The sequence below is a fragment of the Sturnus vulgaris genome, chromosome Z (genome assembly GCF_052056855.1).
Source record: "Sturnus vulgaris isolate bStuVul1 chromosome Z, bStuVul1.hap1, whole genome shotgun sequence".
NCBI classification, from domain to species: Eukaryota; Metazoa; Chordata; class Aves; order Passeriformes; family Sturnidae; genus Sturnus; species Sturnus vulgaris.
In genome coordinates, this window is record NC_142283.1 from 11,635,816 (window position 1) to 11,652,326 (window position 16,511).

General features: G+C 47.6%; 1 protein-coding gene across 2 annotated transcripts; it reads right to left on the reverse strand.

Moving 5' to 3' along the window:
• Positions 1 to 4,006: 4,006 nt before the first annotated feature.
• Positions 4,007 to 10,141, reverse strand: LOC148219671 (uncharacterized). Of its 2 annotated transcripts, XM_088157135.1 has the most exons (5): positions 9,217 to 10,141; positions 8,780 to 8,967; positions 7,126 to 7,246; positions 5,869 to 6,485; positions 4,007 to 5,025 (listed from the first exon to the last, which is right to left on the reverse strand). In XM_088157135.1, exons 1-4 carry the CDS (start codon positions 10,139 to 10,141, stop codon positions 6,475 to 6,477), a joined length of 1,245 nt encoding a protein of 414 aa, XP_088013261.1. In that variant the 3' UTR covers positions 4,007 to 5,025; positions 5,869 to 6,474. The 2 variants fall into 2 exon arrangements, 1 of the variants encoding a protein (XP_088013261.1); XR_015799654.1 differs by lacking the exons at positions 5,869 to 6,485; positions 7,126 to 7,246; positions 8,780 to 8,967; positions 9,217 to 10,141 and adding an exon at positions 5,405 to 5,520.
• Between the last annotated feature and the right edge of the window lie 6,370 nt (positions 10,142 to 16,511).

Sequence of the window (16,511 nt, forward strand, 5' to 3'; positions counted from 1 at the left end):
ACCTGACTCATTCACTCCCTTCTTAAATCACTTCTTTCGAGCATCAGCTCCCTTCTCAAAGACTTTTCTCGTGAGTTCTCGGGCTGGGACTTTCCCTCCCAGTCCCTCCCGGGGTATTCACTCGCTCTCCCCTTTCAGACATTCCTCACTCACACACAAGCACACAGCCGCCCCCTTTACCCAACCCCATGGTACTCACACAGCCCATTTTCGCACAGGGTTCTTGTGCACAAGACGTTTTACGGGCACCTTTCCCTTTCTGCCGGCGTTCTCACGGGAGCCTTCTTCTTCTGGCGCGCCTCCTTGTAGCTAGCTTCTTTTGCTTATGCTTTATTTTAATTTGGAACTCCTTTTCCAAGAGAGCCTGGTCTAGCCTTGGGACCACCTTAACAATTGGTGGGGAGCTCCTTCCCAAAACTAGCCACTCTTCACTTGGACTGGAGTTCCCGGGTTTCGGCACCAAATTGTTATGAATGATGTTCTATTTTTCCCAATTTATCAAGTAACAAGATTAAATTTAATAGTAAGTTTTTAATAGTAACAAAATGAATACAATCAAAGTATTGGAGATGACAATTAAAGTATTGGAGATGAAACAATCAAAGTGCATATATTTAAGAATATACATAATTTGGCAGTAAGTAATTTAGTATAATTGAGGTTCGTATAAAGCATAAGCAAAACCGACCGGGGAGGGGCCCCCTCCGACCGGGGATACGGGGAGTGGCTCGCCATTCCTCACGTATCAAAATATCCAGGCTAACAATCCCACTTATATACTGTAGGCTACAGAAGTTTCTAGAAAGCTCCTCCTAGTTTCTATTCCTAAAATCTACGTAACTATACTGCACGGCGCATGCTCTACTAATGGGTTAGGGGGTCTCTCCTCCTTTTGAGGGTCTTATTTCCAGTGAAGGCTCATCAGCTTCATCAGTGACCGAGGTGTGACCTGCAGGTAGCGCAGGCGCCCTGTGTGACTGAGCAGATGTTTTCCATAACATGACTCTAATTAAGTCCCATGCTTGGAATTATTCCATTTTTGACAGCTTCAAGGTTGAAGCTGTATTTCTAGATGCTGCTTATCAGACCTTCGTCCTTCTACTATTCTTATCTGACTTTCTTCTAACCTCCTTCTTCGACTCCCAACATCTGGAAGATGTCTTTTATCCTGTTTCACCCATCTCCCCCCCTTTCACTCAGTAACAATAGTCTTCTATTGATCTAAATACAATTTTGCTAATATAGTTACAATTTAATTAGCACGAATCACATTTATCACAGAGGGATTCCAGGGATTTGTCAGCATGGGGAGGCAAAGCATGAGCTCCTACTGATATTTCCAGTCCAGGAGTAGCACTTTCAGGCCAGCAATGACAAGTCCTGCAGCTCTAGCTTCACAGCTTTTGTTGGCAGTGCTGTGACAGCCTCTGCCTCCAAGCTGGAGTATCTGCAGGGGCAGGATGGTGTGGAGAAGCCTCTCAGAAAACGGAGAGAACACCTTCACATCTGGCACAGTTAATGAAGGGGTAGTAAATCACTGTTGGGGGTTGGGTCTCTCAGTGGAATTTTCCCCATTGCAATGTTGAGAGGTTTGCGGGCTATACCCTGGCACAGGTGGCTGGTGATGGGGGCGGTGGGGGGAAAGAGGAGGAACAGCACGAGATCAGGGGGGCAGCTGCGCTCTCTCCTTGTCTGGCTCGGAGAAGGACGGTCGCTAGAAACTCCACTCTGCCATCCCATCGCGACAGAGCTGCCTTCCTTGGCTGTGGCATCCCGCAACCTCCCTGCTCAGACGCTCTCTCTCTCTCTCTCTCCTGCATCTCCTGCCGACTTCAGACATCATTTTGGATCATCGGGATCCGTGAGCAGCGTCTCCCCTCCGCCCTTCCCATCAGGGACACAGACGCCATTCACCGCAGCGCCCTCCAGCCCCGTGGGATCACCGCATCTCCTCCCTGCTCAGCGAGAGCTGGCAGGCAGCGCCAGAACGGAGACTGCACCGCACAGGAAGGGTGTCCACAGCCGGGAGAACTGTTCACTGGGTTTGCTGCTCTGCTACTGCTGATCTCGCAGTTATTGTTGTTGTGGATTGTTTCCTTAATTGCATATATATATATATATAAGTTAAGAACTGTTATTCCTACCCCCCAGATCTTCACCTGAGAGCCCCTTAATTTCAAAATTATAGTAAAGTGAAGGGAGGGGGGTTTATAGTCTCCTTTCCAAAAAGAGGCCCTTTCTCTTTTAGCAAATACCTCTCTTTCAAGCCAAGACAATCACTTTGAGGGGGACAGATTATAAAAACCTCTCTCTGAAAATAACCTCTCTCTGACAATAGGAGTGAAGAGGGAATGGGAAAGAGGAAAGAGGAGAGGGGAAGGAAAAAGTTAAAAAAAGAGAACGGGGAAAGGGAAAGGGAAAAGGGGAGAGGATTTAGTCCTTGGAAATTCTAATTCTTTCTAAAGGACATTTTCTGACAACATATGGATTTGCTATAATAAATAGCCCTTTCCCACGTGCTTTAGCTTTCTAGCTCTTGATATTAACTAAACCCAGTGAGTTTTAAAGAGATAGGAAAAAATTTAGGAAAATGTTTTCCTTCAAGACCAAATATCTGCCAGAGACTGAATGCTATGGTTAATGGCTTTTGAACATTCACAGGAATGATCAAAGGTTTAAGGTAAATAAACAGAGCTCTTAGAATCCAGCATAAGTTGCATTGTAAAGATTAAATTGAGATTCACATTGTACTGTGTGTTTTTATAGTCTTGAAAACAGAGGCTTAATGACAGCATTTCATGCACACACAATAATAGAAGAAATGACAGCCCGTGCCTCTTTGTCTTGGTAAGTACTTATCAGCAGCCACCTTTCTTGAAAGTAAAGATGTGCTCAAAGGCCTTTTCCCTTTCTCTGTTGAAAATTGTTTCATAGCAAAAACAGGATTAGTCCCATATAGAGTCTTTTCTTCTTGTCAAGAAACGAACTCAAATCTCCAGGCAAATGTACGAGATTTTAGAAGTATGTAAGTTACAGTGTTAATGAACCTGACTTGAATTCAGTTTTGACTTTGGAAGAATTTAAAATCTAGTGGAGAATAACACAGCCTCACCTTTCCTTTCCTTAGTGATATGTGAAAGGCCAGAACAAGAAAAGAGAATCTGACTTACTCTGCTGGTGCTTGCTGAAATCAACATGTACTGAGAAATTATTGTTATTATTGAAAGAACAGTTTAAAAACCAGGCAAAAATTATGGCTTAAACTGACATTTTCCTTTTGCTCTCCAACCAAACATTTCGATGGAATGGTATCATAGAAACAAATATGTTTCCCTGCTGTCTATCAGGACAGGTGTAAAATACTAACACATCTAGAGAGCAAGGCACTGACTTCATTTCCACAGTGGAAATGGCTTGCAGGAGCAAGTAAACACAGCTTCACTGTGCTGGAACAGTGATGTTCTGTCACTCTAAGTAATTATGATGCCTGATGGGTTTAATACCAGGTTTGCACCTCAGTTGGTGCTAAAGAAATACATAAGGTCCAACACGGACCTAAGGTTTGCACAGTACACTTTAGGCAGACTGCTAAGGGAGCATAAATTAAATGGTCTTTTCAACCCAGAAGACTGATGAGAAATGTTGGTATTTCTGCTCTCCCTCCTTCTTTAAATTATAGCAACATATTTGATGAGAATTTGGAATTGCAGCTCTGAATTGTGGCCAGATTAAGACACGGGAATGGTTGTTGTGAGTTTTTAATGGTGGAAGTCAATAACAGTGTAGCTGCTCCTGGTGATACAAAAAGCTCTTTCAAGATACTTCCAAGAAAAATGTCTTTTTCCTTTTCATTCTTAACTGCAAAGCCTCCCCCAGAATTATCACCTTTACATCTGTTCGTTGCTTTGGATGGCACCAATCACACAACACCCATCTCAGCTGACAAATGTCATTTCTTGCAGATTGCTACAGCCACACTGCTGATCAACAAATACACGAGAATCGATTTCAGTTGAAAAATGTCATTTATTACAAATTGCTACACCCGTGCTGACAATACAGAACTATACAAATCTCAGTTAAGGTTAAGAAAAGGAATTTATTCCATTACTACAATAATGCTATGTAAATATATACAAATACCAATTCAGTTAACAAAAACTTAATTTCTTACCAACCTCTACAACAATTCACTATACACAAATATCAATTCGGTGTTTAACAACTTAATTTATTACATATTACTATCAGGGTAAAGCCCATATAGGAATACAAAATTATCAATATCTCTCTAAATAACCCTGTATCAACTGTACAACTATACAACTCCATACCTAGCTAAATAGAAAGCAATACATATATAACCACAACACACAGATGTAAATACAGATTAAATATTCTGTATTACATACAATATACATAAACAGATACATGAAACAAATCTATCTGTAAATAGACAACTGTACCAATCTAAATATCCATCCAAATACAGCAATACAAATATACACTTACATATCTCCATACATATACAAATAGAATTACATTCAGAAATAGATCAATATACATATAAAAATATAAATATAGACATATATACCTATACAAATAGCAATATACCTATTTTAAAAGCCATATAATGACAACTATATCAATAGAAATAGATAACGACAAACTCTATATATAGGGAATTAGAATAGAATTTAACAAAGATATAATAACATAGATGTATACTTAGATACATATATACAAATATACATAATTAAAAATATAGATGTATACATACCATACATATATAACAACATAAATATACACAAATATAACAAAATACATCTAGAAATAAACCCATACAAACAGCAAGCCACATATGTAAATCTCCATAGAATTATCCCTCTCCTTGGGCAAGTCCATGTATCTTTACAGAGAACGCTGAGCAGAGGGATTCCAGCAGCGCCATCTTCAAAGCCTCTCCATCCGTCTCTTCCTCCCACGCACAGCAGCTCTCCTGGACAGGGACAGCAGATGGGACATCTGCGAAGCAAAGGGAACACTGAGTTAGGATCAGGGCCTTTCCCTTGGCAGCACCTGCACTTGCATCAGGAAAGAGAAAATCTCAGCGCCTCCCCAGGAGGGCTGCAAAGGAAAAGCAGGCCGAGCGGGCCAGGGTGTGGTGAGCGCAGCCGCGGCGGGACCGTCCCGCAGCCCCCGGCAGCCCGGCACAGCCGGCACAGCTCCCGGGCCCTGCCGGCACAGCTGCCTTGCCCAAGGACAGCCCCTGTGCCGGCCGGGGCAGCTGCGCTGAGCAGCCCCAGCACGGGCAGGGCCCGCTCCTGCCCCGCCGGGCAGTGCCCACGGCCACAGCCCACGGCACCCTCACCCCCAGCCTGCCTCACCGGCCCTGTGGCCTCACCCCGGCTCTCGCCTGCCAGCAGCAGCTCCCTGATCACTGCTCTTGCTCGTGCCCCTCAGCTTCTCCCTGCTGGCTCCTATCAGTTCTCCTGATGTCCTCAAAGTCTTCACTGCAGCTGTGGCAAAAATGGAGGCTCAGGAATTGGTTCCAAGGCCTGGCAGAGCTGCAGTCCCGCACCCCTCTGTGCTCCCTGCTGGCTCCCTCCATCCCCTCAGCCCCGCAATGCTCTCGGCAAACCCCGAGTCCCCTTCAGTTTCTTCCGAGTCCCGCAGTCCTCTCACCCCCCTCAGTCCCTTCTGACCCATCCCATCCCCTTAGACCCCGCCACCCCCCTCAGCCTGTGCCACTTCCCTGTCACCTCAGTGCCACCATCGCCCTGTGCTGCCCCACACCCCCAGCCCCACCAGCACCTCAAGGTCACCGTCCCTTCAGTGTCACCACCTCCTTAGTCCCCTCAGTCTCACCGGCCCTCAGCAGCTCCTCAGGGGACAGTGCCTGGGGCCACCGGCAGCTCCCAGCGCTCCAGGGACACCCGGGGCTGGAACTGCTGCTCCTCTCCGGCCGCCAGCTCGGACACAGCACAGGGAGAGGGGACAGAGGGGGCACAGGGGAAAAACAAGAGATGAAAAAGGCATCCAGGAGGGGAAAGATGTTAACAAAAGGCCTGTACCTATACACATATCAATCTACGTAACTAAAATCCCAGATAGAAATACAACTATGCCTATTTAGAAACATAACTATATATATGGAAATGTAACTATATACATGTATAAATGTCTCTAGGCGCATCTATAACTATAACCTCCCTTAGAAAAATCTAACTATATACATCTACAACTATACATATAAATTAAACTATAGAGATATATAAATACAACTATCTACACCTAGAAGTGCACCTATATAAATCTGTAAACATAACTATATAGATATATAAATATAACTATACATATCTATAAATATGAATATATCTATCAATGTGCCAGAGGGATTTCACCTGCCCAACGGCCACAGGTCTTCCCTCTGTCTCTTCCTGCCACACGGGGCAGGCCTCCTGGAGAGGTCGATCAGATGGGATCTGGGAAGCAAAGGGAACACTGAGTCAGTATTGGCCCTTGTGCACGGTTCCCTTGGGCACCAATTGTCCTTTTCTCTGACACTGTTCAAGACGGTCTGAGAGGCAGACTCTCACTTGGAATTTGAAGCCTGCTCTTTAGAGAACACAGATCCTTCCAAATGTTCAAAACTGTGTAAAGCACTGAAGTACCTCAATACAGTCTCAGTACTCACAGTGCAAATGGCACCCATGACAGCTTGAAACACAGACAGTCCCAGCTCCCACAAAGAAGCCCAGCTTTGTTCTTTCTCTGTGCTGACAGAGAGATCTCAGTCCCCACTGAAATGGCTGAAGCTGAAAGGTGCTATGAGCTGAGTTGTGAAACCAAACTGGGACACCCGGCTTGGTGACACAACTCCCACAAGGTCAGGTTTATTCCCTGCTCTCTTGCCACAGCAGAGGACTCCGTGTCAGAGCCTCTGGAGAAGCGTGGAGGGCAGGGCTCTGGGAGGTTGTGTCTGTGCAGGATCTGAACTAAAGGCACCGGGAAGCACCAACCCTGCAGACAAGAACTCAACTCCTCTGATCTCCCTTCCTGTCACAGGCAGGCTCAGAGCAGCCATCTCACACCTCTCTAAATCAATGTGGGCTCTCTCCTTACCAGGCTCCCCACACTCTGGTGAACTGTTCCTGCAGCTCTTGGTGCCAGATGAAGCTTCCTCTGCTGCAGCTCTTTTCAGAGCTTCCTCCTCTGAGGACTTAGGGGCAACATTAACATTCCCCTTGAAGGAGAAACAGAAAGAAAGAAATACAAAGATTACTCGCTATTTTCTTGGAATCCTGTCAGGGATATAGTGACTCTCCTCCACTCCCACAGGACATGGAACACGGCGGGGGGGGCGGGAACACTGCCCACACGGTTACCATGAGAAGCATTTTAAACTCAGGATTTGGGTGGCCAAGGGGAAGCTGAAGCTTTTACAAAATGACCTTTGAGGCAAAACATGAAGGCAGAAAAAGAGAAGAAACCAAGTGAGGGGTTGTGCCCCCACGTTCTGACCCTGGCTCATCCCACGAGCTGTAAGAAATCAGCCAGCAGAAAGCCAGGGGCCCTCCTCGTTGTCAACATGGCTGTCAGCAAGGGCAGAGCTTGTTCCGAGCACTGCCCAGGGCTGTGTGCTGCAAACACACAGGAAAAGCACACACCTCATTTCTGGCTGGGAGTCTCACCACCCCCACCCAATCGCTCACACAATCCATCACCAGGTGGTGCTTTTTGGAGCCCTCTGCTGCTGCCCCATATCTATGACCCAGGCAAACATTTATGCACCAGGGTATTTCCAGGATCAGATTTTCAAGTGGCAAAAGTCTGCAAATCTGAAGGGTAGAAAAAAAACAACCCATCTCCTCTACAATAGCTCGTCCATCACAATCCTAAATATTCTAAAAAAGATTCAGAGCCTGCAATGTTTCCTTTCAGTATGGAAGAAAATGCTTTTGAAAACCACTATGTGTGAGTTTATAGAAGACAAAAGACATCTCATTTGAGAATAAGATATTACTAAATCCAAAAAATCCCACTCCCACCCTTGAGGCTGCCCTTCCTCAATCATAAATGTACTGCAGCCTGTGGGGTCAGCACATCAAGAGAAAGAGAGACATTCTTTGGCCAACAAGTATAAGAACTGCAAAATGGCCTTTGCAGCACTACAGGTAAGTCAGGGGAAAGTTAAGAGAAATGGGACTCCTAATCCAAAGATTGAATCTGTCAAACAAAAGGACAGAAAGCTGCAGCTCCAGCCCATCTCCAAACACAGCTCTGGGAACACGGCAGGCCTCACACAGCAGCAGCAGCTGCAGCCCAGACCTTGCTTTGCCTTGGCCTTGATACACAAAAGAGGCAGAGCCCACATCTGCTGCTGGAACAAAGGCACTTCTCACATGCCCCTCCTTGCACGGGACACTTTGTTTTCAGTGGCATTCTCCAGACATTCTTTTCTCCATTCCCATCAAACAAAGCCTGGTAGAACCTACAAAGCATCACCCTAAATTCCCCAGCAAAGGGCATTCTTCCCAGGAAAAGGAGCAACCAAACTTGGCCAACACAGGCTTACACCTCTCATCCTCGCTAACGTGAGGATTTAGTGATGACTTTTTCATCTCTCTTCTTTTAGAGATCTTAACTTTACCAAGAATAATTAGACAACTATACAATAATGAAACAAATTAACTTAAGAAGCCTTTGCTTCTCAGCCACGTAACAACGTTCAAAAGCTCTCAGTCCAGCCTCTTTTCTTCCCATCCAATGGGGTTACCTGAGCACAGGGAGACCTTTGAGGCAGGGATCTCCTGATCTCCCGAATCATTTTCTCTAGTTCAAGCCCTAGATCTGCTGCTGGTGACTCCTCTTCCGCAGGTGCATTCCATGCTGAGCTGGAGGCCGTCGATGGTGCACAACCAGCACTACCAGGTGGAGCACTGGGCGCTAAAGGGCCTGGTGTAGCTGCACGAATCCAAACGCATTGGTCAGGCTCCACAATGTGGCTTTGGGACACACAGCTCTATTGTTGCCTGAGATGAAACATCCCAGGAAGCACATAGGAAACTCAGAGAATCCTGTGGCCTTCTAGGCCGACCCTTCCTAGGAGACTTGATAATTTCAGTCTCACAATGACAGAGCATTGTGGAAAAATACTTCAAGCGGTCACTTTTCATGACCTGTGGGAAAGGAAAGCTAGAATTCCTTTCCTACCTGGCGGCTCGGAGGCTGGGGGCTGCTGCTCCCTGTGCAGCTGCTGCAAGTTGCAGGGCTGCATCCTGAGCACCTCCCGCTCGGCCGGAGGCAGCTGCTTCCCGCAGAGCTCCTGGAAGCGGCTGGGGGGCCCCTCCCGCCCGAGCGGCAGCGGCCGCTCCCCGTGGAGCCCGAGGAAGTGGCAGGGCGGCACCCGGAGCAGCTCCAGCTCGGCGGGCAGCGGCCGCTCCCCGTAGAGCTCCTGGAAGCGGCTCGGCCCCTCCCGCCGGGCCGGCACCGGCCGCTCCCTGTGCAGCAGGTGGAAGCTGCAGGGCGGGCGCCGGACGAGCAGCGGCCCCTCCTTGGCGGGCTGCTGGAAGCGGCCGGGCCGGGGGCTGCGCAGCTCCCGCCCGTCCGGCAGCGTCCGCTCCCTGTGCAGTAGGAGGAAGCCGCTGGGCGGGCGCCCGGCCGGCAGCGGCGGCCGCTCCCTGGGCAGCGCCGTGAAACGACTGCGCCCGTCCGGCCCGTCCGTCAGCGGCCGCGCCCTGGGGAGCTGCTGCCGCTGCCTGTTGGCCGTGCTCCGGCGCTGGACGTGGAGCAGGAGGTCGGGACGGTCGCGGAGAAAGTTGGGATTCCTGAAGTGGAGCCAGCCCCCGCAATCGCCCGGCACAGCTGAGCCAAGCCAGCCCGGCACCTTGCGGAAGCCGTAGCGGTAGAGCTGCCGCACGAAGCTGCCGAACTGTGTGGCCCTGAAGGTGTGCGGGGCCGGAGCCTGGGCACTGCCCGAGCTGAGCAGCTCCCGCTCGAAGAGGGAGCGGTCGATGAGCAGCCCCTGGCCCAGGCTGTCCCAGCGCACGGAGCGGACACGAGGGCTGTTCACCAGGCGCCAGAGCTTGGCGGGGAAGGTGCTGGCGTTGAGGCCGGCGGGCAGCGACCACTCCGCCATCGCGCCGATCGCCGAGTGTCGCCGCAACGGCCGCGGCTCAACGGCCACGGCTGCGCCGGCGGCGCGCGGCCTGAGGGGGGCGCTGCGCGCGGCCCCGCTCGCGGCCCCGCGCGGGCCGGACTTGGCGGGGCCGAGCGCGGCAGAGCCGGGGCTGCGGGCCCAGCGCGGGCGGGGCGGCTCCCGGGGCTGGCCGGGCACCGCACGGCACCGCGGCGCCAGCTGCAAACCCTTTCTCTCTTTCTTTCCCTGCCTGCAATCATCCTTCTGCCTTTGCAAACCCTCAAGGCGAGCGCAGGAGCTTTCAGAAACGGGTCCGAATTGAGGAATCCCATGGGAAACTCTTCCTCTTCCTTGTCCGGTGAAAGCAAAATCACTCCGTCTTCTGCATAGCTGAAGAGAGGAAAAAGATGTTCGATTGAGTAACTTCACTGCTTTGGTTGGGGTTGCAGAGTTCCCCACTTGAAAGCAGACTTCAAATGGGAGAAGGGGAAATGGACAGACAGAATTGAAGACTGGTTTTGCCCCTTTTCCAGCCAACTGGCTGGTTCTTTCTCACTGTCTCTGCCCGTCTTCAGCAGCTTTGGCACATTTCTCATTCTTTGGAGACAGAAGCAGCAACAGGAGCGGGCAGCAATTTGGTCAGCATGGTCATCAGAGCTAAAGTCCTGCTGCCTGGAAGGATGTTGCTTTACCCAAGAGATTAATCGCTTACAGTGATAGTGAACTCACGCTGGTGTCTTCACCAAGAGGATTTGCATTTTTTTCATTCCTCACTAATAATTTATTCTCTTTTTTCCACAATCGGGGGAGAGTTAAAATGTAAAATCCCCCTGCCAAAGCCAAGTCTTTTAATGAAAACCAAAAAAGGTGATCTTGCAATGCTTTGTTCAGTGTCACTTGTTCTTTTTATTTTAAATTCTCTCTTGATCTGGAAACAGTTTTCAGAGCAGGAAAAAATAGACTTATTTCTTCCATCTCTTTTAGTTCCTGCCCCTTTTTCATGTCTTTACATGGTTTGACCATGAGGGCTCATGCGAGTGTGTTTGGTGGTATGGCAGAAGCTCATCCCACACACACAGTGGATATTTTCCAGCTTGTCTTGAGTTCCAGCTGACACTGCCTTCTCTTGCCCTGCTTCCAGGTCCCTTTGTGAGGAGCCCAGCCCTGTCACTTCAGTCACTGCCCTGTGGGTGACATGCTGACACAAGCATTGTTGGTCTCATCACATTCTGGAGTAGTCTTTTGGAGTGAGTGTTTTCAAGGTGCCCTGTCGTCTTTTCCTCTGTGTACTGGCTTTCTCAGAAAAATTGAAACCCACTACCTAGAAAATCTCTTTCCATTTTATCTTAAATAGCTTAAAACAGAATTTGAATTAGGAATGCTCCGCCTTGGCAGGATGGTGTTTGTCTTTCTTTAAACACAGCGTAACAAAACTCACAAAAACTATCCCAGCAAGTGAATTACAACGGAATTTCTAATGAATAGGGAAAAAGGAGAAGAAAGGAGTTCAGAAAAGAAGGGACATCTTTCTTCATGTTTCATGGCCCTTATTTCACACATATCTGTCTATGTGCTGCTTCATCAAGAAAAGCCTCTTTTTTAAGGGCTCCTTTGTAATCCCTGGGAGTCATATTGTAAAAAATAAAACCCCAAAACCACAAACTCTTGATTAAGGTGTTAGTTTACTATTGAATATTAAGAGTTAAAAAGCTCTTACTAAAAGTATTAATTTGCTATTGAATATTAAATGTTAAGATCCAAAAACTTACCTTTTGTGGTAATTGTTAATAGCCCTTTATAAGTTGTGTTCTGCTGATCCTGTATTTGTGTTCCTTCTCAGCACTTATTCTGTGTCATGACCCTTTCTGTCGAGAGCCACACCCGCTGCTCCCAGAAGGACTTGCGCATGAACCGTATGCAAATGAGGGGCCTTTAGTGCAGTTTGGACCCCCAAAACAACAAACCAGCATACAACAACAGAGTAAAAACTGTAACTCTAGCCCAGCACAATCACACAGAACCATATATACCATCAGCTAGAGCAGAGTTCTGTTCTGTCACCATAACTTCGACAGAATTTAAGTCTAAATGACAGCCTTAGATGACAAACCCACAGGAATGTTTCTGAGGGTTCCAATGAGGATGAGAGCCCCAGCTGTACCCAGAGTCAGAGCTGTGCAGCTTCTCCTTAGAGCCATCCATTGGGAGCAGCAGCAGTGTGCGTTACTCTGTGGGCTCCCCACCTGAAGCTGTTTGCTGTAAAGGCTTTGAGGAAGGAGCTGGTCTCCTGGCCCTTTCTTAAAATGAGACATGTGTGAATCCTGGCCCTGTGGCCTGCTGGAGATGAGGAAGCAGGTGGTTGAAAACTGGATTGTCCATTGGAATGTTTAGTCACACCTGTGCTATAGTTATGGTTACATTGACTTTTCCACAATAGTCTGTGGCTAAGAATGAGAAGTTACCCTTAGCTGTGTTTTAAGGATAGTGAAACTTAAAAAGAAATGTGCTTATCTTGTGTCTGGCAGCATGACTCTTCCCCAACTTTCTTCGCTACTGGTAAAATTTAATGACAGTTGCAAACACCACAAGGTAAATAATGGATATTACATTTCAGTGTTTGGGCCAACAATTGATTTAAAAATTAACAACCGATAAGATTGTTCATTTAATTTTCAGGAAGAAAGTTCCTTTAAATTGTGGTATATGGTTTTAGATTAAGATTTTTTTCTAAAAATGACTTCTTTCCCCTTTAAAAAGAATTTCTAAAGAACATAACTCAATGTACAGGCCTAATCACTTGAAGTACTATTGTCCCGTATCTTTCTTTTTTCCCTACACGGCATTGTCACTTTTGAATCACAATTATTACCACTTCGAAAATACAATTCTAGTGTTTTTCCTACTGGTGAATACTTACCAGTTCAAGTGAAAGGACACTTCTGAAAGTGAAATACGCTTTATGTGAATATAGTTTTTTCACTGGTCTCCTGGTATTACATGTAACAGGGGCAATGTTAAACCAGTCTATACTCACTTATTTTGGAGAAGGAATTATTAATATTTTCAGCATATCTCGGATTCTTGGGTGTGTGTTTCAGCTAAAACTCTCCTGTGTGCCCTACTGCTAGCAGGTAAGATCTCCCTGCAGTGCAGTAAGACCCAATTTTCCCTTTCTGATTTTTTGATCCCAGAGAATCTATTCCTTCTCTTTGGGGAACTTCTCTCTGCTGCCTTCCCAGATCAGGCCAATTCCCAGGGTTCCTTCCTAAACGGAGGAATCACCCATGGCCTCTGTTCTCCAGCTGGAACTGAAAGAAGCACAGAGCTTGCTGTTGTGGGAGAGGAGCTTCTCTTTCCTGCCTGCTTTCCCTTTGGACAGGTTGGTGTGTGCTAATATGACAAAGGGAGGTTTCAACTCTGCAGGAGTTTTGTTTCTGCTCCCTCCTCAAGCTCCTCTGTGGGTATCCTTGGACCAAGGGCCTCTTGGTGTGGGCTGCCAGTGGGCAGGTTAAGGAAGGAGGTTGATAATTCAGGGTTGTGACTGCTGAAAGCAGTTGGCTTCTGGAGGTGTCTGAAGCTGGGAGCGGATACTTCTCACCTGCCTGCAGAAAAGGAAGTTGCAAAGTGGAATTTCATTTGGGGAGATGGTGATCAGGGTTGTTTTCCAAGAAAGAAGCTGGCAGAGAGGCAGGTCTGGTGCTAAACTGGTTGCAAGTTTGTTTTGGTGGTGGAGAGGGTCACAGACACAGACAGATACATCAGCTGAAGGAATAGTATAATTTAGTATCATGCAAAAGTGAAAAAAAAAGAGTTAGAAAAGGATAAACTAAGCAATGTACCACAGCATCGACCCTTGAATACATTGACAGAAGAGAGCTTGTCTCTAGAGATGAAGAAAGATACATCACCTGATACCCCAATTCTTTGCCCTTCATCCATATCCACACATCAGCTGGGGGAAGCTGTGCCAGCCAAGGCCTGAAGAGCCACGGCCAGGAGCTGGGAAATCCTGCGGTGCCTCCACCTTTGCTGGCCATGTGGCTTCCGACTGCACTGTGACAGTAGCCCAGCTTTGATAGTGCTGAACGAGCAATGTGACAGAACTTCTGGTGCGGGACATCTGATTTCATTCTCCTCCTGGTTTTCTCCCTGAGCCTGGCCAGGGCTCAAGGAGGAGCCAAGGCCAGGTGTGGCCTTGTCTGGTTTCCTCATGCCAAAAGGTAAAGATCTGTTTCCCCAATGAATGGACACACAGATCCTATTGATAGTAACATTTGGTTAAGGAGCAGATCCATAGAACATGTGGTTGGAAGGGTCATCTGGAGGGCAGCTTTGGCTCAGGGCCTGTTGTTCAGGTCTCAGACCTTCAGTATTTTGTGGTGCAAATCAATGCCCTGGAGAGCTGGAATCAAACAAGTCCCTCTTTAGCACATTTCAGACAGGGAACAGGATTAGCCTAGCCTGCAAGGCTGGGCTGGGGCCAAGAGCAGAAGGCCAGCAGCCTGCATTTGCCCCCAGGCAGCCATCCAGAGCAAGAAGGCCACTCCTGCCCAGGGGCCAAGGTGCCCGAAGCTGCCCCGGCGCTGTGCAGCTCTGCAGAGCCCATGGAGCGCAGGGCCCTGGGCAGCCAGGGCAGCCCGGCTGCCTTGGAGCACCAGCAATGTCCCAGAGAAGCTGCTGCCCTTTGCTTTGGAGCTGTGTCTCACAGTTTGTCATTAATCCACAGTGTCTGACACGTTTTCCTTTCCTCTCACAAATTTATGACAGCTTTTTGAGAAAAGTGACTGACTTAACTTCTGCTGGGGATGGTGCTTTTGTCTGCAGGTCAGGGCAGGTGATTTGAACCGAGGACAGAGGCCACTGTTAGCACTTCAGTTTTGCCAAGTCAGGAAAACCATTTGCAATTGGGTTAATGATGCTGAGGAGCTGTTGGGGGTTGAATTGTTCTCTTTTCTTTCTGTGGAATTTCTCCCATTGTTATGCTAAGTAGTTGTGGCTACACCTTAAAAAACTATTATGTTCTCTCACAGAGGGGTGGGTGGAGGGAGGGGAGACTAGAAAAGGAAAGGTGGGACGGGGTTCTGGAGCGGGCTGGGACTTTTCTCCCTTGGCTCGTGGAGTGAGAGGACGCCCCGTGCTCCGAGCAGCAACTCCACTGCCATCCCAGCGCCGAGATCCACGCTCCCTGCCGTTGGACATCGCTCTGCTGCTCTCCCACCTCATCCTGCTACCTCCGGACTCTCTGCCGAGCCCCACGACCGACACCGTGAGGGGGGAGTCTCTCCTCCATCCCTCTCAGCCCTGGGCCGCCGCCATCACTCCAGCCCTCTGCGACTGCGCGGGCCCTGCCCTGCCCCCAGCACCGGGAACTGAGCGCAGGGAGAGGGAGCCTGTGGCCAAAAGGGACTGGAACTGAGCTACACTGCTCTGTTCTGGTGTCAATTGTTATAGCTGTTGTTGTTTCTGCTATTTTGCTTTGTTAGATGTCAGTAAAGAACTGTTATTCCCATCCGCACATCTCCTGCCTGACAGTCTCCGATTTGAATCTAAAATAATTAGAAGGGAGGGGGTTGCACTCTGCATCTCAGAGTGCGGGGTTCTCGCCTTTCCTTAGACCATACCTGTCTTTCAAACCGAAACAGAAGCTTTCCTAATTTTTAGAAAGCTACGACCTTAAAAAGCCAACCGATTTTCCTCCATGAGGATAACAGCCAGTAGCACAATGCAAATTCTTTGCAGCTCTTTTCTATGTCTTTGGTGCTTTTCAGAGTTCCTCAATCCTCAGCAGGAATGAAAGCACTTGTGATAATGGAAGTGATTTGAGAGCTGTCTGTTGTGCCTTGCCACATGACTTTCATGACAGACTGGACACCTCACTCATTGGTCTGTTGAGTTAAATTCTTCCTGATTCTGTGCAAACAGCAGCCCTGAGATGCTGAGAAGAGCAAGAAAAGTGCGTGAATGTGCAGAAGGTTTTCGACAGCAGTACATCTTCACTCTCCCAAGTTGGAGGAATAGATCAAATCTATATGAAATAAAAATATATATCTAAAAAAAAAAAGACCTATCCAATTATAAACAATAATATGTATGAAATGTGTATAATATATATTATATATTTTTATATTTATATATTTTGATAAATACATACAACCCATAAGATATATAGTTGATCATTTTTGAAGCCATTGCTTGTGGGCATATATGTAATCTCCTACTGTTTGTACTTTCTTGTTTTCTGCTACTATTCCCCATAGCATCAACTCCCCTGGCCTGGGAGTACCTTTACAGAACTTCACAAAAAAGGCTTCCATCATTTCAGTGCTTGTGAGAACTTGTTGCTTCCCAGTTCTCCACCATCCTTCTGGGC